This window comes from Amphichorda felina (genome assembly GCF_050947745.1).
Source record: "Amphichorda felina strain 45539 chromosome Unknown scaffold_1, whole genome shotgun sequence".
NCBI lineage: Eukaryota > Fungi > Ascomycota > Sordariomycetes > Hypocreales > Bionectriaceae > Amphichorda > Amphichorda felina.
The window spans coordinates 4,450,155-4,471,983 of NW_028145049.1; the positions used below are offsets into that span (position 1 = coordinate 4,450,155).

The 21,829-nt window shown below is 56.4% G+C and overlaps 9 protein-coding genes across 9 annotated transcripts; 4 read left to right on the forward strand and 5 right to left on the reverse strand.

The window, feature by feature from the left end:
• Nucleotides 1–46: 46 nt before the first annotated feature.
• APA2 (ATP adenylyltransferase-domain-containing protein) lies at nt 47–1,140 on the forward strand (the record flags this gene model as incomplete). The annotated part of the gene is made up of 2 exons (XM_083190940.1): nt 47–175; nt 229–1,140. 2 exons carry the CDS (start codon nt 47–49, stop codon nt 1,138–1,140), a joined length of 1,041 nt encoding a protein of 346 aa, XP_083054799.1.
• A 426-nt stretch (nt 1,141–1,566) lies between these two features.
• On the reverse strand, nt 1,567–2,977 carry ACO1O0_001454 (uncharacterized protein; the record flags this gene model as incomplete). Its single annotated transcript, XM_083190941.1, has 2 exons — nt 1,567–2,703; nt 2,780–2,977. The coding sequence occupies 2 exons, from the start codon at nt 2,975–2,977 to the stop codon at nt 1,567–1,569; spliced, it is 1,335 nt and encodes a 444-aa protein (XP_083054800.1).
• A 2,118-nt stretch (nt 2,978–5,095) lies between these two features.
• On the reverse strand, nt 5,096–6,295 carry MRL1 (mannose-6-phosphate receptor binding domain-containing protein; the record flags this gene model as incomplete). Its single annotated transcript, XM_083190942.1, has 3 exons — nt 5,096–5,248; nt 5,346–5,889; nt 5,943–6,295. 3 exons carry the CDS (start codon nt 6,293–6,295, stop codon nt 5,096–5,098), a joined length of 1,050 nt encoding a protein of 349 aa, XP_083054801.1.
• Nucleotides 6,296–6,879: 584 nt separating this feature from the next.
• On the forward strand, nt 6,880–8,445 carry ERG24 (delta(14)-sterol reductase; the record flags this gene model as incomplete). The annotated part of the gene is made up of 3 exons (XM_083190943.1): nt 6,880–6,938; nt 6,999–7,303; nt 7,355–8,445. The coding sequence occupies 3 exons, from the start codon at nt 6,880–6,882 to the stop codon at nt 8,443–8,445; spliced, it is 1,455 nt and encodes a 484-aa protein (XP_083054802.1).
• A 2,295-nt stretch (nt 8,446–10,740) lies between these two features.
• On the forward strand, nt 10,741–13,863 carry BGL4 (beta-glucosidase; the record flags this gene model as incomplete). Its single annotated transcript, XM_083190944.1, has 4 exons — nt 10,741–10,800; nt 11,112–11,359; nt 11,414–11,802; nt 11,852–13,863. 4 exons carry the CDS (start codon nt 10,741–10,743, stop codon nt 13,861–13,863), a joined length of 2,709 nt encoding a protein of 902 aa, XP_083054803.1.
• Nucleotides 13,864–14,356: 493 nt separating this feature from the next.
• On the reverse strand, nt 14,357–15,784 carry ACO1O0_001458 (uncharacterized protein; the record flags this gene model as incomplete). The annotated part of the gene is made up of 4 exons (XM_083190945.1): nt 14,357–14,697; nt 14,770–15,194; nt 15,250–15,530; nt 15,557–15,784. 4 exons carry the CDS (start codon nt 15,782–15,784, stop codon nt 14,357–14,359), a joined length of 1,275 nt encoding a protein of 424 aa, XP_083054804.1.
• Nucleotides 15,785–17,145: 1,361 nt separating this feature from the next.
• ACO1O0_001459 (uncharacterized protein) lies at nt 17,146–17,546 on the reverse strand (the record flags this gene model as incomplete). Its single annotated transcript, XM_083190946.1, has 2 exons — nt 17,146–17,283; nt 17,331–17,546. The coding sequence occupies 2 exons, from the start codon at nt 17,544–17,546 to the stop codon at nt 17,146–17,148; spliced, it is 354 nt and encodes a 117-aa protein (XP_083054805.1).
• A 1,609-nt stretch (nt 17,547–19,155) lies between these two features.
• ACO1O0_001460 (uncharacterized protein) lies at nt 19,156–19,665 on the forward strand (the record flags this gene model as incomplete). The annotated part of the gene is made up of 1 exon (XM_083190947.1): nt 19,156–19,665. One exon carries the CDS (start codon nt 19,156–19,158, stop codon nt 19,663–19,665), a length of 510 nt encoding a protein of 169 aa, XP_083054806.1.
• A 315-nt stretch (nt 19,666–19,980) lies between these two features.
• ACO1O0_001461 (fungal specific transcription factor domain-containing protein) lies at nt 19,981–21,492 on the reverse strand (the record flags this gene model as incomplete). Its single annotated transcript, XM_083190948.1, has 2 exons — nt 19,981–20,988; nt 21,052–21,492. 2 exons carry the CDS (start codon nt 21,490–21,492, stop codon nt 19,981–19,983), a joined length of 1,449 nt encoding a protein of 482 aa, XP_083054807.1.
• Between the last annotated feature and the right edge of the window lie 337 nt (nt 21,493–21,829).

The window sequence follows — 21,829 nt, forward strand, 5'->3', positions numbered from 1 at the left end:
TCATTTTCATTCATCTTCCTCCATCCCAGTCAGTAGCTCACTCACCATGCCTCACATTAGAGCCCCCGCCGACCTACCTGAGCTCGTCAAGGCGGCCTTCTCCAAGGCGAGGCGAGACGGAGACTTGCACTACTTCCCGACGCAGGTCACCATCCTCACTGCCAACTCCATCCCGGTGAGCCCATCCACACCCCACGATCCATCAAACAGTCCCTAACCGACCCCCAGTTCCAACTGCGCTACTCCCCCGCACTGGCCAACAAGCCCAAGGGCCCTCCCCCGGACCCCGCCAGCCCTCACAGGCCCATTGACCCCTTCGACGATCCCCCTCCAGCCCTGCGCCTCACAGACGTTGGTCCTGCGCACTTCCTCGTGCTCAACAAGTTCGCCGTCGTCCCCGAGCACTTCATCCTCGCCACCAAGCCCTTCAAGCCCCAGACCCACCTCCTAGAAGCTCCGGACCTCGAGGCCACACTCGCCTGCATCCACGCGTACGAGGACGCGCGCACCGGAGCCGACGCCCACAACCAGCACGGCCTCTTTGCCTTCTTCAACTCGGGCGACCACTCGGGTGCTAGTCAGCCTCATCGCCACATCCAGCTCCTACCCATCTCTCGCATGCGCGACGGCCTCGACCCTGCCACCCCGTGGACTGTCATGGCCGACCGTCTGGGTCCCTCGTCATCGTCGTTGTCGCACAGGGCCCCGTTCGCCACTTTCACTGAGGCCATCCGGCTGGGGATGCCGGCCGGGGAGCTCCACGCCGCGTACCTGCGTCTCTACCGGCGGGCCTGGCGTGCTGTCACCCGGTATAGCACCACCGCCACCACCACCACCACCACCCAGGGCACTGGTGAGGCACCGGGACAGGGGGAGGCACTGATGAGCTACAACATGGCTATGACGAAGAGCACGCTGGTGCTGAGCCCGCGAGTGGCTGAGGGAGCTAAGATCGTGGCGCCGGACGGGCACGTCCTGGGGTCGCTGTCGCTCAACGGGACGGTGCTGGCGGGCACGGCGCTGGTCAAGAGCGAGCTGGAGTGGGAGGTGCTCAAGAGGGACGCTGACGGGCTGGCCAGGGTCCTGAGAGGGATTGGGATACCCAGCGAGGAGGTGGATGAGTGCGACGGCAATCTATAGCCAACCACGAGGAGTAGTCCGGTATGTATGGCATGGATCTGCTGCTATCACACGGGCACTCAACAAAAACAACAGGATGAAATGAACCCAGACTTCCAACACCTGAAGCACTGACCGAACTTTAATCAGCTTTGAAATCTAGATCCCAGAGAATAACTTCAAGCACATCTGCCTCTCACCTCATCCCACTTCTTCCTGCAGGCCATGACCCCAAACGGATACGAGCACCCGGCCTTGTTGACATCCCGCGCCACGTCCGTCCACCTTACCTTGCCGCCCTCGCCATCTCTTCGTCCCCTTCTCTGCCTCCTGTTTCTCTCCACGGCGCTCCGCAGCAGATCTACCTTTAAGACACACCAGAAAAGTCAGAAAAAATAATCAAACACACACACACACACACACTGAAGGCTTCTACTACTTTACACACTAATTGGCCCCAACAGGAGCAGCGACAGCAACAGGAAGAGGAAGAGAAAGAGGAGGAGGGGGAGCACTCACGTCCCGGTCCGTCCACGCGGGGCGCCGCACGCGCTCCTGCTTGGTCTTTGTCAGCGCGCGGTAGCGCCCGCGCAGCGTCGACTCGGCCTCGGGGAGGTTGCCGTACTCCTTAAGCTGCTTGTACGACATGCCCTCGGCGCGGCAGCGGAGGAGGAAGGCGTCGCGGGCGGCGCGGGCGGGGCCCGTGGCCGGGGGCGTGCGCTGGGCGGTGCGGTTGCCGCGGATGTTGGGGGGCCGGGGGGTTGTCGAGGATGATGATGATGATGAGGAGGAAGATATAGATGAGGATGAAGAGGATGAGGGGGAGGGTTTGGTGTAGATGGGCTGGTAGGCGGTGCCGGTGCTGGGGTTGATGGCTGGCTCGGAGGGATAGGGACGGGGGAGGCCGTCGGGGAGGCTTCGTCGGTGCTCTCGGGGCTGAGGGTGAGAGTGGGAGGCGTCCTCGGTCTCCTCATCATCTACCTGGAGGCCATGGTACGGATGCGCTGATGGCAATGCTGGCTCGTAATGGTCCGAGACCACAGACAGCCTCTCGGTGTCCCAGTCCCCTGGCGACACAAATGTTTCCTCGTGAGGAAGCAGCTCGGGGACGGGCACGAGCTGTGTCGGGCAGAGCGTGGACTGACCATCAGACGGGTACGATCCGTGGAGGACAGAACGCCACGGAGGGAGCGAATCCTGCTGGACCGGATCTAACCCATGCACCATCGACTGCGGGTAGTAGTTGGGAAGGATACCCGGGCTTCCCTCGGGGACTGCGTTGAATCCAAAGTATACCGGGTGAGTCCCAGCAAAGATCCATGGGGCGATGGAGGATGTGCTTGTGTACGGCGCGGAGCAGGCCGGTGTCCGTGGAAACAGATGCTCGTCAGATTTGGAATGCACGAGTGCCGCCTCGTGGATGGACTCTTCTTGGTGGGCCGGTGATGATGGGGAGGTCGACGGCGAGTTGTCCTTAGGACTTGATCCCCGGCTTATCTCGATGAGGCTGCCCGTATCTAAACATGAGTGCTCTAGCCCGTCCAAGCTGCCGTTGAGGAAGGGAGAGTTCATAAAGTTGACATCCTGTAGAGAGGGACATGATGACCTTAGTAGGAGATGAGGAGATGTGGGCGTGATGGGTCAGTTTGCTGAGACATACCTCTCTCAAGGGCTGAAACGTCCCGTCCTTGTCCATGATGACCCGCGGGTGGCCCTGGGAGGAAAGCTGTGGATAGGGTCGGTGCCAGGTATGATAATTGCTGTTCTCAGCGCGGTAGTTGGCCCGCGATGTATGCTTGTCAAGAACGAACATCCACCGGCCGTGGACAAAGAGCCAGGACCCCGAGTTCAAATACATGCTGAGGGCCTGGCGTATAGGCTCTCCTCTGTGGTATCCTTCCTATCGAATAGTCGGGCGCCTTCACCGCTTAGTACGCGATTCGTCGGCGGTGGGTTGGGCTGTCGTCTCCCGTCAAGACGAGACGTCGGTGCGTCAGAGCTACTGGTTAGGAGGGGGAGAGTGGTGGGTGTCGGTGAAGGAGGGTCTTGGGGAGTTTCGGCGACGCCGTGGAGGGCCTGAAGGCCGGTGAAGCAAGGTCTGCCTGCAAGAGGAACAGGATCAACTTGGACACAGACTGGACAGACCGATGGGCTCAGGGGATGTGACTGGTTGCCACTGGCAGCGAACAAAGAATCACTGGGGGATGGAGAGCCCGACTCAACATGAACAACAGACGATAGAAAGTGTCACTAGGAGAGGACTTGGGTACGGGGAAAGAAGAACGAAAACGAAGACAAGGCTGTGGAATAAACAAAAAGAAACACGGGGATAGTGCTCATTTCTTATGTTCTCCCCCCAGACCAATACATCACGACCCTCTCATAGACTCGCCCACCATGTCACTTGTCAATACTGTCCAAAGAGCCCAGACGGGCAAAGCAGACAAGTCATTTCCAAAACCATCCTATACCCTGCCCGGCACCACAGTCTACAATCTCAGTCGTCGACCAAATAGTCCATATTTAATCTCTCTCGCCCCATGGACGGACCGCCCGGTCTCTCCCGGGTACAGCGCCCCAACGCCGCTCCCGGTTCCCACTCCGTAGAGCCTCATCCAGGAAGGGAAAGATGGGTCTCTGCAACGTGCTCCCGGAGCGACGGGTCTGGGCCTGCGGGACAAAAAAAGTCTCCGCCTGGGCGGTCTGGACTGGGGGCGAGTCTGGACTGGACAGGCATCTTCGGCGGCTTCATACGGCCCCAGAAGACAGGGGCCCCAAAGAAGTCGCATCCGAGTGGAGGATCCAGGCCACCAGCATATGCAGTCACGACGTCAAGATACGTCCCCGTGGCATCTGGAAGGTGGGGTACTTCATTAATTACTCTAAAGAATCGATACAAGAAGAGGAGAGTTGCCCATCTCTGTGCTGTGTTGTAGGTATCGTGCCATCGATGACTCCCCCCCTCTTCTATCAAACAAGACCAACACGGGATCCCACCCGTGAGCTGAACCAGAAAACCCAGATTCCTCCCATGCCAAAGCCTCTAGATCACTGAGCCGCTCATATCGCCCGATGGGGAGGCGAGAAGGGGAGAAGGGGGGAACCCTGCCCAGTCTAGGGAGCCTGCAGGTCCCCCAAAGGCTGCGTTTGGCTGACGCTTGAGCCACGCCTTCTGGGCCGCTTTTGTTGTGTTTGAGCCCTTTGGCAAATCAGGATGGCCTGTTCTTTATATTCCCTTCCAGTGTTTTCCTGACAGAGTGAGGAATGGCTCCCGTCATCGTTTCTATCAAGTAGGAAGGGGGATGGCGGGAAGAACGGCCAGGCTGGAAAGAAAACACGGCCCGGAGCAAGGGTGGGGAAAACTCCAACCAGTGCGAAATAACTCGCCCGGATGGCCAGGAGTGATCAAACATTCCAAAGACCCGCTTGAGTGACTTGGCTCTCTACTGGCCTTTCGTGATGTTTCGTCAACATGGTCGGTCCATCTAATCGGCAGGCTCAACTCTCTCCTTGAGGCCCCCAGGTCTCCACATTGCCACACTATCACGCTTCAGAACAAGACGGGAGGCTGCGGCTGCTGCTGCACGTCAACTCCTCGCTGATACCGTCGGTCAAGGTTTCGGTCAAGCTTTGCCCCGGCGTCTCGTATCCGACGAGTGGGCACCATCTTGCGGTAGGATGTGACGAACGGAGATGTCCCAACACTTCCAAATACGAGGGCGGCAACGGCGCTGCAGAAACTGGTCGAAACCCGGGTGAAATCTGTATACTGTTATACCGTCGCTGTTCGGCGCTGGCGCCGGCACCTAGGCCCGACGCTGAGTCAAAGTCGCTGCTAACTAAAATACATCATGGTCCTTGCATCCCCGTCTACCAGAAAAACGCCTGCTGATAGGTTATCCCTCGCGGATAACAGACTCGAAAGCACAAATACCACACGACATCAGTCTTCCCGAGACTATGGGGGCGGTCGCATCTAGTCGTCCCACTCCTCGTCTAGCTGATCTATCAACGCGTTGCGCTGGGCCTCTTGATCGCGCTCCCGGGTGCTAGTAGATCTGACAGAGGTGTAGCCCCTGCGGCTGGGAATCTTGCGGCAGCACGACGCGGCGGCGATGACGAACATATCCTACAAGAACAAAAGAAAAGGCGCAAACGTCAGCTCCCCGTTTTATTCTCCAACAAGTCGTCTAGGGCAGGCCCGACTTGAGCCGGGAGTCACCTACACAGATGAAGCTCCATATGCCAGCCCAGAGACTGTAGTTGGGGAGCTGGCGCCATCCGCGGGCGTGGTTAACCGTGCGGTTGTAGAAGATGCCGCCCAGGAAGTACACCAGGACGGCAATCAGTAGAATGAGCCCAAAGACGCTGCCGGGGCCGACATTACCGGGCTTGTGAGGCTCGGCCGAGGCACAGGCATGTACGGAGCGGGCTTCGAAAAAGTATGAGCACTCGTCGGGGTCGGTGCCCACAAACGAGATGAGGGGTTGTGAGTTGCCAGGATCGCGGTCGCATAGGAAGGAGATGATGGTCGATTTCCTCCTCACTCCCTTCTCCTCCTTGATTTGAGGCTCTTTTTCTTCGGGTTTGGCGAGTTCATCGGCCTCGTTGGCTGCAAAGCCTCCTCCCTCAGTCACCTCGACGGTGTCATCTGAGAGCGCATCGGCGGCGCGGGCTTCCAGACTCGATTTCGACTCTCCGCAGGGCGAACCTCCCGTGTACTGCAGAGAAAGTTTCCGCCCACGGCTGTGTAGTTCTAATGATTCGGAACTACGTTTATTAGTCTCACATTGTTCCAAGTTGCCATCATGATAAAGACGCACCCTATCGAGTAGATGTTTCCTTGCGACATGTAGTATGCACTGACGTTCATCCACCGGCCCTCGTCGACACCGACCACGTCGGTGACCGGATCAACAACAGAGTTGCAGATATTCATGGTAAAGTTCTTGCCGTAATCGTAGCCCCTTGCGTGGTAGTCCTTGTGCTGGGCCGACTTGTGCGGCTTCCCCGAGTCGGCGGGCCACGCAACGTCCGGACGCAGGTCAAAGAAAGCGCCGCTGCCCGTCGATGATGTCGCCGTACACGCAGGGGCGTGTGTTGTTTGTGTGGGCTGGTCATCGTAGGCATGTACTGAGCCTGCCAGCAGGGCCAGGAGGGGAGTGGTGATGCGCATCTTGGCGGCACGTTGGGGGAGGGGCCACGGCGATCGGAACTAAGCGGTGGAGATGCGCCTTCACACGCTAGAAGAAGACTGAATCCAAGAAATTATCAATTGATGCTAGAAAACGTATGCCAGAGTGAAAGAATGTCATGAGTTGGGACCGGGGCTAGTCGGGATTCCGTTGTATACGGGACGGGAATGTTTGGGGATGATGAAGACGGACTCTGCGACACGAAACCCCCAACTTGTCATCAAACTGACCTGCAGGGTCCAGGGGGGATTGATTGGCTGGAGGGGATAGATGATGAAGTCATCGGCGCGGTGAAACTATTCCTCCGGCATTTGATGAATAGCGGGAGAGCTAAGCCAAATTAGGCAAGGCGGTCAATCATGGCGCCGACGCGGTCTCGCCAAGCGGTCGACCCTTTAAGAATCGAACGACCAGAAGCTTTACGGATGCATGACGCGCCGAAGCTACTTGTACTTGGCGTCATCCCCTCTTGAAGCTGAAAGCTGCTTAAGAAGGGCCCATCCACTCTCCCTGCGATTTTGCCTGCGATCTTTCTGACTCGACAACGTCATCGCAATCCTTCAAGATGGCTCCTAAGGGTCACAAGTCTCCTTTTGAGGAGCACGGCTACGAATTTGGCGGCCCGTGAGTGCCAAACCATGGAACCCCGGAGCCAGTTTCACTGTTTGCTAACTGCCGTCGTAGTCTCGGCGCCTTTGGCATCTCGTTCGGCCTTCCGATCCTCGTGTATATCTTCGCATTTGGTTGCAACGACGTCTCTGGTTGCCCCGCGCCCTCTCTCCTGAGCCCCAAGACGCTGTCTCTGGACAAGCTCAAGGCCGAGGTTGGGTGGCCGGCGGACGGCTTCCCCGGGCTCTTCAATTGGGAGTCGGTTGCGGCTTCGATTGGCTACGTCCTTGTGCAAGCAATCCTCTACCGCATCCTTCCGGCCACCGAGGTGGAGGGAACTGTCCTGCGATCCGGTGGGCGGCTCAAGTACAGGCTGAACAGTAGGTCCTAACTCATGGAGATGCAACGGCACCTATGCTAACACGAAACAGCCTTCTACTGTCACTCGGTCATCCTTGCTGCTCTTGCTGCAGGCACCATCGCTCAGGGCGCTGAGTTCCCCGTGTGGACCTTCATCAGCGACAACTACTTCCAGCTCATCACGGCCAACACCATCATCTCCTACCTCTTGGCAACCTTCGTCTACATCCGCAGCTTCAGCGTCAAGCCGGGAAACAAGGAGAAACGCGAGCTTGCGGCGGGTGGCCAGTCGGGCAACCTGCTGTACGACTGGTTCATTGGGCGCGAGCTGAACCCGCGCATCACGGTGCCCCTGATCGGCGAGATTGATCTCAAGCAGTGGCTGGAGCTGCGTCCCGGCATGCTGGGATGGATCATCATGAACTTTGCCTGGTGCGCCAAGCAGTACCGCAACTTTGGCTACATCACGGACAGCATCGTCTTCATCAGTGTCGTCCAGGCGCTGTACATCATCGACTCGTGGTGGAACGAGCCCGCTGTTCTCACCACCATGGACATCACGACGGATGGCTTCGGCATGATGCTGTCGTTTGCTGATTTCGTCTGGGAGCCCTTCGCGTATGCCCTCCAGACGCGCTACCTGGCGTCTCACCCCGTGCATCTGGGGCCCCTCCACCTCTCTCTCATGTTTGCCATCATCGGTGTTGGATTCTACATCTTCCGCTCCGCCAACAACCAGAAAAACCGATTCCGCACCGACGAGAACGACCCCAGGGTGTCGCATCTCAAGTACATGAAGACCTCGGCGGGCAGCAAGCTCCTCATCTCGGGCTGGTGGGGCGTGGCCCGCCACATCAACTACCTCGGCGACTGGCTCCAGTCGTGGCCGTACTGCCTGCCCACAGGCCTGGCAGGCTACCAGATCCTGGCGGCCGGCACCAACGCCCCCGGCGCGATTGTCATGATGGACGGTCGCGAGGTCATCCAGGGCGACGCCAGGGGCTGGGCCATCCCCATCACATACTTTTACGTCATCTACTTCGGCGTTCTCCTGATTCACCGGGACGGCCGCGACGATGTCAAGTGCCAGCGCAAGTATGGGAAGGACTGGGACGAGTACAAGAAGATTGTCCGATACCGGATCATCCCCGGCATCTACTAAGTGATGGATCCCCTGTAATAAGACACAATGGAGGAGAGATTAATCAAGGAAGTCGATAAAACGACCGAGCTTGTTGAGGAATCGGCCCGGACCAGGCTTTGGGCGCAGCCTCTTCATAGGGCCTATGGTGATGGTATACCAGGTCACATAATTTTAACCATGGGACCAGCTGAGATACCAGTAGCTGGACCGGCCAGTTAGGGCCAGTGCTACACAGCTTTTCAAATGTACTGTCGATTTACGTTTACATTATGCCATGGCACTGACTCATAGCTGAGATTACCTCTGGGTCGACAGCACATAGTTGCTAGCGCATGTCTCTCACGCTATATCATAAGAGTAGTAAGCTTAACGCCCAAGTCTAGGAAGTGACGGGCCGTGAAAGGCTTCATCTCGGTCTGAAGGTCGCCGTGGGTGATCCATGGGCCGATATTTAGCCACATATAAGGCAAGCGAGCAGAAAATTTTGCCGATCGAGACCAGACTCTGATGTAACGTGTAACGACTTCACGGACCCTTGTTCGCTTTGCCAGCTGGTTGTCATACTTCCCGCAGATGGGTGGTGTAGAAAGGTGATGGGCCTGCAAGCGGGGAGAAATAATAGGCCCGAAGGTCTCTACCTAGACACGCGGGAGAAGTATTGGGTGATGACCCCGCTTCATCGGCGACTTGGCATGTCATGCTGGCTGTACGTAATACTGCCTAGTAGTAGCTTGTAGGTCGTCGGATTAAAGAAGCTGGAGTTGGGCCTTGGCTGAGGTTCTACGGAGTAATAGACTAATCGTCTGTGCCGCCATGAGCGGAGGCGGGGTGCGTTGGGAGCATCGGAACTTGGAAGTGCGGGGTATTGAGACGAGAGCAACGCGAATAAGTTGGTTGGCTGAAGCTCTCTGCAAGAAGGCAGAGGGACTGTAATTGAATTGGCCGTTTGTGTGGCCCGATCGGTCGGACAGTACTCGTACGAGGACTATCGGGGGAGAAGTGCATTGAACGATACGTAGTATTTGTGCGGTTTACGTCGGGGGAATTAGCATTGGAGAGGATCGTGGTGGCTTGCAGTGGCTTGCGGGGGGCCTGAGAAATGCCGAATGGCGGGAGATTTCCCAGCATCACCCATGTACCAACGTCAACACTGAAATTGGGCCTGTATCCTCGACGCAACTGGCCATCAAGTGTTATTATAACAATACAGAGAAAAGTGTCGGTGGTCGTTTCTGGAGGGACCTTGGATGCGACGGGCAGTGACAGTGGCGGGGCATCGACATGCGGCGATGCATGGTGTATGGCTTGTGCGACGGATTCCATCGTTGCCCAATGGCAACCGGTGAGGTCATCCATCTCAACGTGAATGGCCTAACAATTTCTTCGGGGGCCAGAGGAGATGATCGGGCCGTTTTCTGGGCCCAGAGCGTGGAAGCCCAGGGCAGTCGAAATCCCCAGGGTGCTGCGACTGCTGCCTTAGAGCTTGGAGGAAGTCTCTTCCTGGGACCCCGGGATTTGGGACTCCCCCGCAGTGGGATCAGCCAGTGGGCATTGGACCCGGCCCTCCTCCAGCTCCAACAAGTTTGTGCGTTGTCTCCGCAGAAGGAACGAGCTTGGGACAAGGTGATTGATGTGTGGTGCATTCGTTGCCCAGCGACGATGGGATCAATTGTTGCGGGCTGGCAAGGGAAGCAATAGGAAAGCAAGAGGCAAGCGTGCCTTCCTCGTCTTCGTACTTGTTGGCAGTGGCGGGGAAGCGCGGTGCAGGTGCGAGATGCCGTGCGCGGGAAGCACCTGGGTGGTCTCCTGACTTGTCAAGTCCACAGCCCAGAACAAACTTCTCCAGCCCGCACCTCATGATCTGCGTCATAAGATGGGGAAGCACCATTGGACGCTGCCGGGAATGCCTGCGAGAATCACCAGGGGCCACCAAGAACCACCGAACCACCGGCGTGGAGAACATGCCACCCAACCACCCACCGAGCTGCTCGAGCATGGCTTGCATGGAGCCATTGAACACCACCGGTATGTCACACTCGCCAGGGTCCAACCCTCGAGAACGACCTGAGAAGACCAGAAGCGTGGTCGCTCTCACATCCATCCCAAGTATGTACCTTGGCTGGGAGGTGCCTGCGCGATGCTCGGTCGCGCCTCGACCGACACGGGGTTGCCTACCACGAATAGTATTTAGTACGTCGCATCGTCGCATCCTTCGCCCTGTCCTACGCTGCCCTTCTCCTCTACCCTTCATCCGTCTTCCTCCCTTCCTCCAACACGGTGAAGCAGAAACAACTGCCATCACTCTCCATCACCATGAAGGCGGCAACTTTTGTGGCCGCTGCCTTGTTGGCAACGGGCCTCGATGCCAGCCCAGTGAGTCTTTCCATCTTCCACTTCCTGTCCTGGACCCTGAAATTGCACTGCAATGCTGGTCATATGTAATCTGGGGGGAGACAAACTCGCTTGCGTGCCTGATTGTCTCTGCCGCTGTTCTGCAATCTCCTGTGATTCAGATTCGCCTCCCCTGGGTCCCGGCCCAGCCTCATATGGAAGCCTCGCAAGCCTCATGACCCCAACGCCCCTAATTGGTTCTTTTGTGGTCATCTCCTCTCATAAATTCTCCCTCAATTGCAAAGCAGAGAATTCAACTCTATTGAATTGGCTGCTGAGGGCGTGAATGGTAGATCGACACGATGAGGACTAGCTTCGCCCTACTAGCTTTGGTCACTCTACAAGGCCCTTCCGCTGACGCGCACTCTCACTCGCAGATTGAAATCGAGCCTCGAGACGATCTAGCATTTTCTCCTCCCGTCTACCCGTCACCATGGATGAACCCCGAGGCTCCTGGCTGGGAGGGCGCCTACGCCAAAGCCAAGGAGTTTGTCTCCCAGTTGACGCTCCTCGAGAAGGTCAACATCACCACTGGGGTTGGGTGAGTTCCCATCACACACCGTGAAAAAGACTGCCTTCGCTTACTGGAAACTAGCTGGATGTCTGAGCGCTGCGTGGGAAATACGGGAGGGGTGCCTCGTCTGGGTCTCCGCGGCCTCTGCACTCAGGATGGCCCTCTGGGTATTCGCTTCTCTGACTACACCAGCTCGTTTGCCACCGGTATCACTGCTGGCGCCAGCTGGAGCCGTCGCCTGTGGCACGACCGCGGGTACAAGATGGGCTCTGAGCACCGTGACAAGGGTGTCGATATCTTACTCGGACCCGCTCTCGGACCTCTCGGTCGCAATGCTCTGGGTGGGCGCAACTGGGAGGGTTTCACCGTCGACCCTTATATGCTGGGCAAGGCCACCGCCAACGTCGTTGAGGGTATCCAGAATGCTGGTGTCATTGCTTGTGCCAAGCACTACATTGTCAACGAGCAGGGTAGGTGTGCTCTAATTGCCTGCGAGATACATATAATAACAGGCATCAGAGCGCTTCCGCCAGGCCCCCGAGGCTGTCGGTTATGGATTCAACATTAGCGAGTCCATGTCCTCCAACGTAGACGACAAGACCATGCACGAGCTATACAACTGGCCGTTTGCTGATGCTGTCCACGCTGGTGTCGGCTCTATCATGTGCTCTTACCAGCATATCAACAACTCATACGGGTGCCAGAACTCCAAGATGATGAACGGCATTCTCAAAGGCGAGATGGGCTTCCAGGGCTTTGTAATGTCCGACTGGCAGGCTCAACATACTGGCGCCGCCTCTGCTGTTGCTGGTCTGGACATGACCATGCCTGGTGACACCGTCTTCAACTCTGGCGCCAGCTACTGGGGCAGCAACCTCACCCTCGCTGTCCTCAATGGCACTGTCCCTGAATACCGCCTTGACGACATGGTCATGCGTATCATGACTGCCTATTTCAAGGTGGGCCGCACCGTCGAGAACCAGCCCGAGATTAACTTTTCTTCCTGGAGCCGTGACACCTTTTCCTATCTCCACCCCGCCTCCCAGGAGAACTGGCAACAGGTCAACTACCAGATTGACGTCCGTGGCGATCATGCCGCCCATATCCGTGAAGCCGGCGCCAAGGGCAGTGTCCTCCTCAAGAACACTGATGGCGCACTTCCCCTCAAGAGTCCCAGGTTCCTCGCCGTCATTGGAGAGGACGCTGGTCCCAACTCCAAGGGCCCCAACGGCTGTCCCGACCGGGGCTGCAGTGACGGCACGCTCGCGATGGGTTGGGGTTCTGGTACTTCCGAGTTCCCCTACCTCATCACCCCCGACCACGCACTCCAGAACCAGGCTCTCGAGGACGGCACCCGGTACGAGAGTATCCTCAGCAACTACGAGTGGGCGAAGACGGAGGCGCTCATCAAGCAGCCCCACGCCATCCCCATCGTCTTTGTTAACGCCGGCGCCGGTGAGGGCTTCATTGATGTCGACGGCAACCAGGGTGATCGAAAGAACATGACTCTCTGGAAGAGCGGTAACGAACTCATCAAGAACGTCTCCTCAGTCAACCCCAACACCATTGTCGTCATGCACACGGTCGGCCCCGTCCTCGTCACGGACTGGTATGACAGCCCCAACGTCACAGCGATTGTCTGGGCCGGTGTCCCCGGACAGGAGTCGGGTAATTCCATCGCGGACATCCTCTACGGCAGGCAGAGCCCTGGCCGCAATCCCTTCAGCTGGGGGCCCAGCCTTGAGAGCTACGGTACCGAGGTTCTACGTAAGCCCAACAACGGCGAGGATGCTCCTCAGCAGGACTTTTCTGAGGGTACCTTTATCGACTACCGTCACTTTGACAAGGTGGCTCCTTCCAAAGACGACAAGGGTGCCCCCATCTTTGAGTTTGGTTTCGGTCTGTCGTGGTCCACGTTTGAGTACTCCAATCTGGTCGTTACACCACTCAATCCTCAGCCCTACAAGCCTACCACTGGCAAGACCGCGGCTGCTCCCTCGTGGGGCAATTACAGTCAGGACCTCAACGAATATGTATTCCCTGAAAACGTGCGACGCATTGATCAGTTTATCTACCCCTTCCTGAACACGGCATCGTCCGCAAAGGAGGCATCCAACGAAACCTCCTATGGCCAGACGGCAGAGGAGTTCCTCCCTCCAGGTGCCATTGACGGTGAGCCACAGCCCCTGCTTCCAGCTTCGGGCCCCAACGGCGGGAATCAGCAGCTCTGGGACGGTATGTACAAGGTCGAGGCTACCATTACCAACACGGGAAATGCTGTGACGGACGAGGTGCCGCAGCTGTACGTGTCGCTGGGCGGTGAGGGAGAGCCTGTTCGGGTGCTTCGTGGGTTTGAACGGATCGAGCGCATCTACCCGGGCCAGAGTGTTGTTTTCAGCGCCGTACTTACGCGTCGCGATCTGAGCAATTGGGATGTTGGGTCTCAGAACTGGGTTATCACGGAGGCGCCCAAGACGGTGTGGGTGGGTAGCAGCTCGAGAAACCTCCCGCTCCAGGCGGCGCTGGCGTAGTTGGTGTTGGCAGGCGTATGCATAAAGAGCAGTCCCTAGGTAAATCCTCTGGTAGTATACATAATTGGTAATGCAAGCAGTATTCAGAGATGGCTCGTTCTCCGGCAACGACAGTGACTCCAGTCCTAGCTTTATAACGGAGTAGGTAAGCCGTCTAGGCTCCGGAGTCTGCTCCACCCAGAGTTCCAGGTGGCTGTTGGCCGGTTGCCCCACACACGGCTCAGGAATGGGGACTCGGGGAGGACACGGAATTCCCACGTTGCGGTGCACCGCCGCCGTTTAATTTGCGTGGCGAGTTGGGGGCCGAAGAAATTTCCCATTATGGAAAGCCCCAAGTATGTTCATAACGCCACTTGCACCGCTAGGGCTGAGCTAAAGCTAAAGCTGTTTCCCTGCCGAGTATTGTGGTTCATCCTGTTCATATATAGTTCTATGTTAAATGACTTCTATAGTATATGCTACTGGCGGCCCTTTCTCCTCCCCCCCCAGCCAACTAGGCCTTGACCGCGATGATGACAGCGTCGTCCGTGGCCGAGAACTTGCGGATCTCGCGGACGGCGAGGCCCGCGCGGGCGAGCAGGCGGCGCCAGTGGGCCTCGCGGCGCTCCTGGGCGTTGAAGAACATGAGCATGGCGAGGCTGAGCCCCGTGTGGTACTCGACGCCGGGCGAGTCCGGGTCGGGTCTGTCGTCGTTGTTGGGGAGGACCTTGTCGTCGATGGCGATGACGCTGCCGTGGTCGTCCTGCATGGCGGGGAGGATGGACTGGAGGATCTGGACGCACGTGTCGTCGTTGTTGTTGTGCAGGATCTGGCGGAGGTAGTACACGCGGGCGCCTGGGCGGCCCTGGGGTCAGCGTACTGGGTGCTATGGGCACAGGAGAGGAAGGTGGAGGGTGGCGTGCTCACCTTTGATGGGCTGCTCCTCGAGGTAGTTGTGGCTCATCTTCTCCATGCCCGGCACGGGGAGGGCATTCTCGATGACGTCGGGCAGGTCCTGGAGGATGACGCGTCCCTTGAGATTGGGGTGGCGCCTCCGCAGGGCCTCGCACTGGTGGCCGATGCTGCCGCCGATGTCGACAAAGGCGACGTCGTCGTCCGTGAGGCCGGCGCCAAACTCGTCCCGGAAGTCAAAGGCATCGAGCCAGTGGGGCAGGTTGGCTATGTGCTCCTCCATGAAGTGGTGGAAGGCGTTCTTCTCGAGGGGGTGGGTCTCGGCCCACTGGTAGTAGGTGAGGTCGGTGTCGAAGCTGTTCTGGAAGGCGGTGCGGGTCGTGTTGGGGTCCTTGAGGGTGTTGTTGAGGGCGGCGAAGCCGGGGAGCACGGCATTGTGGCTGTTGCGGTGGGTGAGCGGGCGATTATACCAGAGGGCTATCAGGAGGGTCTTACAAGTGAATGGTGGTGGATCGGAGGAGTGGCTCATCGAGGTAATGGGTGAGTTTCGTGGCCATGTATCTCTCAGGGGTAACCTGGCGGGCCATGCCCTGAGTACACAGGTAGTCCAGGACCGACTCGAGAACGATGGTGTTTAGGCGGGTGGCCTCGGAGAGGGCGGCCAGCGAGATGGGGTCATGCGAGGCAGCGAGGGTGGGAAAGATGTTGTGGTCCTGGCCTATGCGAGTGGCAACAAGCTGCAGAGGCTTCATCCGAGAATTAACGGCTACAATTAGCTACAGTTTGAGTATCAGAAACGCACAGAATACATGATGCGCATCATAGTATCAAAGGGCTGCTCTAGGGTGCGGGAGGCAGCGCGCGAGAGGCGCTGGATCTCGGCCCTCTGGGCAGCGTCGGCGCCCTTGAGGGCATTGGGATTGTTGACAACAGCATTGAGCTGCGCAATGAGCGCGCTGGGGTCAACGACGGTGATCTCGGGGGCGTGGAAGCCGAAAGACTCGTCGTCAATGGAAAAGTTGTCGCCCATGATGTGCGGTCTTGTGGGCACCGGTACGACGGTCAGTGACGTGGGGATGGGGAGCGGACCAGGATTCACACCTCAATGTCTCAGACAATGCTCAGTTCTTTAGGATATTGTGCTCAGATTGCTGCGGGGCGTGTTCGTAGGGCGAGACAAGCAAACAAACGGTCTGCACTCTGCACTGTCCAAGACACTCGTAGACTGCTACCAGTATAGTCTACGAGCACCAGCGCATGCATCGATGCCAATGGGGACAAGGGCGGTTTGTTATATCCATTACGTGGTACTCGTGCAATTCAGAGCGGGTGATTTGAACTCCCCGAGGTACGAGTACAGACTCCTTTCGAATCCGTCAATGCTATCAATGCATAATGGGGTGCCCAGAGAGCTATCGTGTAATTGGGTGCCACACTAGAGCATGCTAGCAAGCCCTATTGTGGTCGGCGAGGACTCGCATAATCCCACACGACCAAGGGCCGAGAGCATCCTATTTTCTTCGCAGAGGGGGTTCTACGTAGATTCTAGATCAATATAGCCCCTAAGAGACCTAGCTGATGTCACTCCCCCTGCCCTACACACCGCCGCGTTGGGGATGACAGGGCGGTGAAATCGTGGGATCCAAAGGCCCGGCCCGTTAACGACTCCTGGGGGGGTTGACCATGAGCTCGGGTCAACTTTAGTCTAGTGGCGCGCTATGTGGGTTCCTAGCTCACGAGGCCGACGGGGATTGGCTATCTTTAGCTGTCAGGGGCCCAGGACCATGGAGAAGGTGCAGATGGATCATGGCCCATGGAAGGTGCAAACCTGCAACATGAGGGGTATCAGCGGTGTCAGAAGCGAGGCATGCGGGGAAGGGCGAGGAAGGACGAGGAAGAGCGAGGGAAAGAGCTCTCTTAAAGGGGAGAGGCAGGAAGGAACGAAGCAGGGAAGGAAGCTAGCCACGAGGGTAGGCTGCAGGAAATAAGCAGCTCGGATAGGGCCGGAGGCTACGAATGAATTGTGTTGCTAACGAAACGCGGAGTATGGGATTGGATGTGGTCGAGTAATACGAGGCAAAGAGCATGAGAGATGCAGAGAATCAGCGCGCCAAGAAATGCCCATCTTACTCTAAAGTACAAACTGATACCTTGGCTTAAGAAATCTCGCTGAACCCGTACTCGCGATAACATATTCATAATAGCTTCCCCTCCTTGTGCTTCGTGCGTTCTTCTCAATTAGGCTGGGCATGTATGTTTCGGAATGTGTGTATTGGTCGCTCCTTGCGCAAGGAAGTGCCATCCGGGAATTCCGGAGGTCGGAAATGGCATGCACCCGCGCCATTAACCCAGGTACACAGTCCCTACTCCGTACCTAAAAACACGAGCCATTCAAAGGTTATCCCGTAACCAAGCCTTGATCTCGCGTTCTGGCCCCGTCTCGCTATGGTCGCCGAAATTTGGGACAATGAATGGCTCAATATGAAACTCGCCCTCGGCAACTGCCAGTCTTGTCTCGTTGTTTGCCGCCTTGGTGGGTTAGTAGGTAATTCTCCTCTACAGGGTTCAATGCTTACCCTGAAGTTCTCTACCCAGGCCTTGATAGAGTCGATAAACACTTCGTCTGAACCAGCCACAACGAGAACCCGCTCAGCCTGCGAGCCCCTCCACCATTCGATAGGTGCTAGGATGGCCTCGGCGTAGTTGTCGCTAGCCTTTCCGTTCAAGTACTGCTTTGCCCACGATTCCAGCGCCTCTTTCTTGTCAATGTCCTTCTTTGCGTTGTGTGTCATGCTTGGCCACGATGTGTCGAATGACAACCATGGAGATATTAGCACTACCCCTCTCAGCTTGCCTTTGACCTGGAGCCTCGTGACATCTGGGGATGGGTGTAGTAGGTGAGAAAGGATGGCAACGCAAATATTGGCCCCGGCAGAATCCCCAGTGATGATAACATCCTGGGCATCTCGTCCTAGGTCGTGAAGAACGTACGACAGTGCGTCTATGGCCTGCTGAAATTGCGTGGGATACGCCGCGTGAGGAGTCAGGGTATAGGCAGGAAACAAGACAGAAAACTCCACCCCGGAGGTGGCTAATTCCGCCTGAATCTTATGCCAGAATTGAAGATGCTCGTATGTAATATCGAGGGCGAACCCTCCCCCTATGGCGATCTGTGTCAGCAACCACGTTACGAGTACACCGAAGACCGGATCGGGCTAAAAAACCATGAAAGTGGATGATGACACATTTGGCCGCCTTATTGCCAAGCCAGAATCCAGTAACTGCCTCTGTTGCGACAATGTTTGGCTCGATCTGGTGGAGCCGGCAGAACTTCTGGTACACCTGATCCCAGGTAGGGCTCAGGTACCTATGAGAAGTCAACATTGTGAAGCTACAAGGAAATATGGTGGGCTGACTGCAGCTCTAGAATTCCCAGACTCGAGGTTAACTGTTCATGGACGGGTTAGTTGCAATGTGTGCCTGTGTAGGACGGCGCTTTGCCCACCGCTCTGATGCCGGAGGTCACGACATGTCGACCAAAGGTCCGCGTGCCTTTCTTTCCCCGAAAGATACCGGACACGAGGCTGAAAAGGACTTTTGCGACTGCTGAAATGTTAGCATGAGCTCATAGAGTTGTCGTAGAAAATGGTGACTCGCCAATTGATACGATTCCCGAAAGCAGACGGAGGTATTGTACCCAGGAGAGTGACACGACAGGACGTCGGCTTCCAGTCATTTCACCCGACATTCTGACCCAAATGATGTTTACAATCTGTCTTGGAGAGTTGAAATTCCGAAGATTGTCTCGGAGGTAAGCTTATACGGGGGGCTCAACAATTCTCGCACCCCAATGGATGACAGCCGTTGAGCAACTCAACAAAGCACAAGATCAAGTGTTCCAAGGCCCAATCATTGAGATAGTGAGGGAAATGAGAAACAGACCCTGCATTCATTACTATTTCGTGCCCCAAAAATCCCAGCTTCTACCATAAGTCTACTTAGAGAAGGCTGTGAGGTGTTTGGCCTGGCTGTCGGTTGTCGGTAGTGCATGTGTTGTTGATGACGATCTGACGAACCACACCCTACATGTACATGTGACTCGTGATCACAGACAAGCATCAATACAGATAAACCCTCCTTACAAAAATTGCCGAGAGAAGCACCAGGTATCAGGCATGGATGTGGTAGACTTCGGCAGACTTCGGCAGTCGGCAGTGTATGCAATGGACCGGACACTCCATCCTGTGATCAATTGATCATAAACTCATTGTTTATTTCAAAGTATAAATGGTGTGGATGAGTCTGTTCAACGGAGACAGCTACGAAGCGCAGAACCTCACATAAATACAATCGATAAACCCCATCTATACTCGCCTTGTTCATTTCTACTCTGTCCACATCATGGCATCCGAACACCTATCTCCAGGGACCTTCCAAGTTCTCATTGCATCCGAGGATGACAAGATCAACGCTCAAAAGCGCCGCACACTCTACCTCCGGCCGTTCCTGCTTTTCTGGCTGAACTCGTTCATCTTCGAGGCCATCATGCTCATAGTCGGCATCACCGTCTTTTCCGGATTCCGCGACATGCTACCCAAGCTCATGTGGACAATGTTCTTCTGCCCGCTTGGGATGGGCGGCGCCATGGGCAGCCTGATCAACGCCTTCTGCGTGGACCGCATCTACGGAGCGAGAGCTGTCCAGTTCTGCGCCATTCTGAGCGTCCTGGTACTGGGCTCGTGTAACCTTCTCTGCTATAACCTCGACTTGGTGTTTGGCTGGTTTGGCGCGGAGGACCACTTCTGGTGGTGGCACTGGCGGTATGTGATGATCTACGGTGTTGGCTATCTCAATGGAAAACTGTTGTTCACGGACCGCGGGCAGGGTATGATGGCAAGCTGGGGAGTGTGAGTGGCATGGAACTGTGTGGTATTAGGCGTGGGTGAATACATGTATTCAACAAGAGCGGATCTGGCAACGCGCGTGGTGACAGCCGATAGCCGACAGCCGACAGCCAACGTCAAGAGGTCACCTTTACACGAATCACCAAGTATTAATCTCCTTGCGCTCTGTAATCCGAGGATCGGCTGGGATGGTCCTAATACACGAAGAGTTCTCGCTCTGGATATGTATATATAACGGCTATACATGATGGAGCGATATAAATCAACTACCAAATCTGCCAAGACAGGTTTTGCTTATGCCAACAATAAAGTTGGTCTCGTATCACAAATCATAGAAATTGACGCAAGAGGAAAAGTCCGTTAAAGTGTCCAAATCCTCAAAAGAAACCCCAGGCAATAAGAGATTCAAATCCAGATCAACACCGAGGCCCCATTGCTCCGCCTCCAGATGCTGAGTACTCGCGCCAGGGCCAAAACTGTGCTTCAGGTGGGCCAGCCCAGGACACCAGTCATCTGGTATGTCAAAGAGCCCCCCAAATTCAAACTCGGAACCTTCCGGAGAAGAAGTTGATTCTGCGACATCTACAGCGATGGAGGATGCGCGTGGGGTCCCCGGGGCGGCTCTCCCGCCAGGCCCAGATGGGTCTAACCCCGTACCGGTGCCGTAGACAATCTTGTTGACTCGCTCCTTGACCCATTGCGCAGAGGGATATGTCTCGGCCATCTCGGATAGAACTTCTACCGCCAGAAGGGATTGCTCGTCGGGAAATGACGCGGCCTGGCCGTGGAGTGCCAGGGTGCGGGCGCAATAGTACCGAGGCACCACGCTAAATAGGATGAACCATGAGTGGATGGGTATCAGGCGGCTGACCTCGGACATGTGAAGCACTTCCCCATACAGTTGATCAATGCAAAGGGCGGCTGATGTTGCTGCGGCGCAAAAGTCTCGCCGTTGGCGGTGCCGGCCGGGGAGCAGGTATATCAAGATCAAGGCAACATATGCGACGATATGCAACTCATTGATGACCCGGGAGTATGGCCGCCTCGATGACTGTAAGTCAAAGAGATGGAGCTCCTGGGGAAGGGCGTTGAACCAGAGCTGCAGCGATTGCAGTAGCTGGTTTGTTTCCTCCTCTGCTGTGGGCTGGCCGGTGCGGTAGCATCTTCCAATCTCACCCAGGACTTGTGAGAGCCTCGCAAAGTGGCAAAATGCAATGGCTCCAGTGTCGGCACATTCAAAGTCTGTGACATCTGGTAGCCCGACATCAAACTCTCGGTGACACAGCATGGGATGTCGCGTGTAGCAGAGTGATTGTACGGTATCTGCGATCTAGTTTGGGCAATTTCAGGTCAGCCGTCAACAAAACGCTGAAGTGGTGCGGGTCACACGTACAAAAAGAAACCACCATATTCTTCTCGCAGACTTTTGATTCCCTAGGCGAGCATAACTTGCCTCTTTATGCAGCCCCAGCTGCATTGCGAGACGCATTGCCATGCCGGACCATTGCAAAGGGGTGTCAAGCGAGGCCGCCGTCGGGCTCTGATAGCTCCAGCAGCTCAAGATGCACAGGCTCTTGAGAGTGGCAAACGCATCTGGCTGCTCATCCGAGAACAGAAGTTTCTTTATCCTGAGTAGGAAATCCTTCGGCGTTAAGTTACCGGGGTAGTCCTTAGACCGGCGCATCATACTGCCCCCTAGATAGACTGCCTGCTGCACGATGGGTGCTGCACCAGCCTCGCCGAGGTCGCGACGTTCCATGACGGGGACCAGAGGGAACAGCTGCTGAGAGTAAAGCTCGATCAGGGCTTTGCTTAGGGACTTTGAGGGCGTCATCCACGCGGGTGGTTGCTGATACCCTTGATCGATATTGACTGTCGAGGAAGAGGGGCTGCCTCCAATGCCTCTACCAGACTGAGTAGAGGAAACGACGTCATTATCGGGTTGGCTCCCAGGGGCAATGGCCGAACCGTGTACTTTTTGGATTGACGGGCTTTGTGATGGTAATGGAGACGCTACGGGGCAAGTCTGCCGCCGACGTCGAATCTGATTGCCTGATGCTACTCCGTTGCCAATGTTCACTACAGTGTTTTGTGCTGTGCCATGGGCACCAATATCCCTTCTGCCAGCAACCTTCTTCTTGCGGGAGCCAATGTGCTTTCTTCATTAAGCA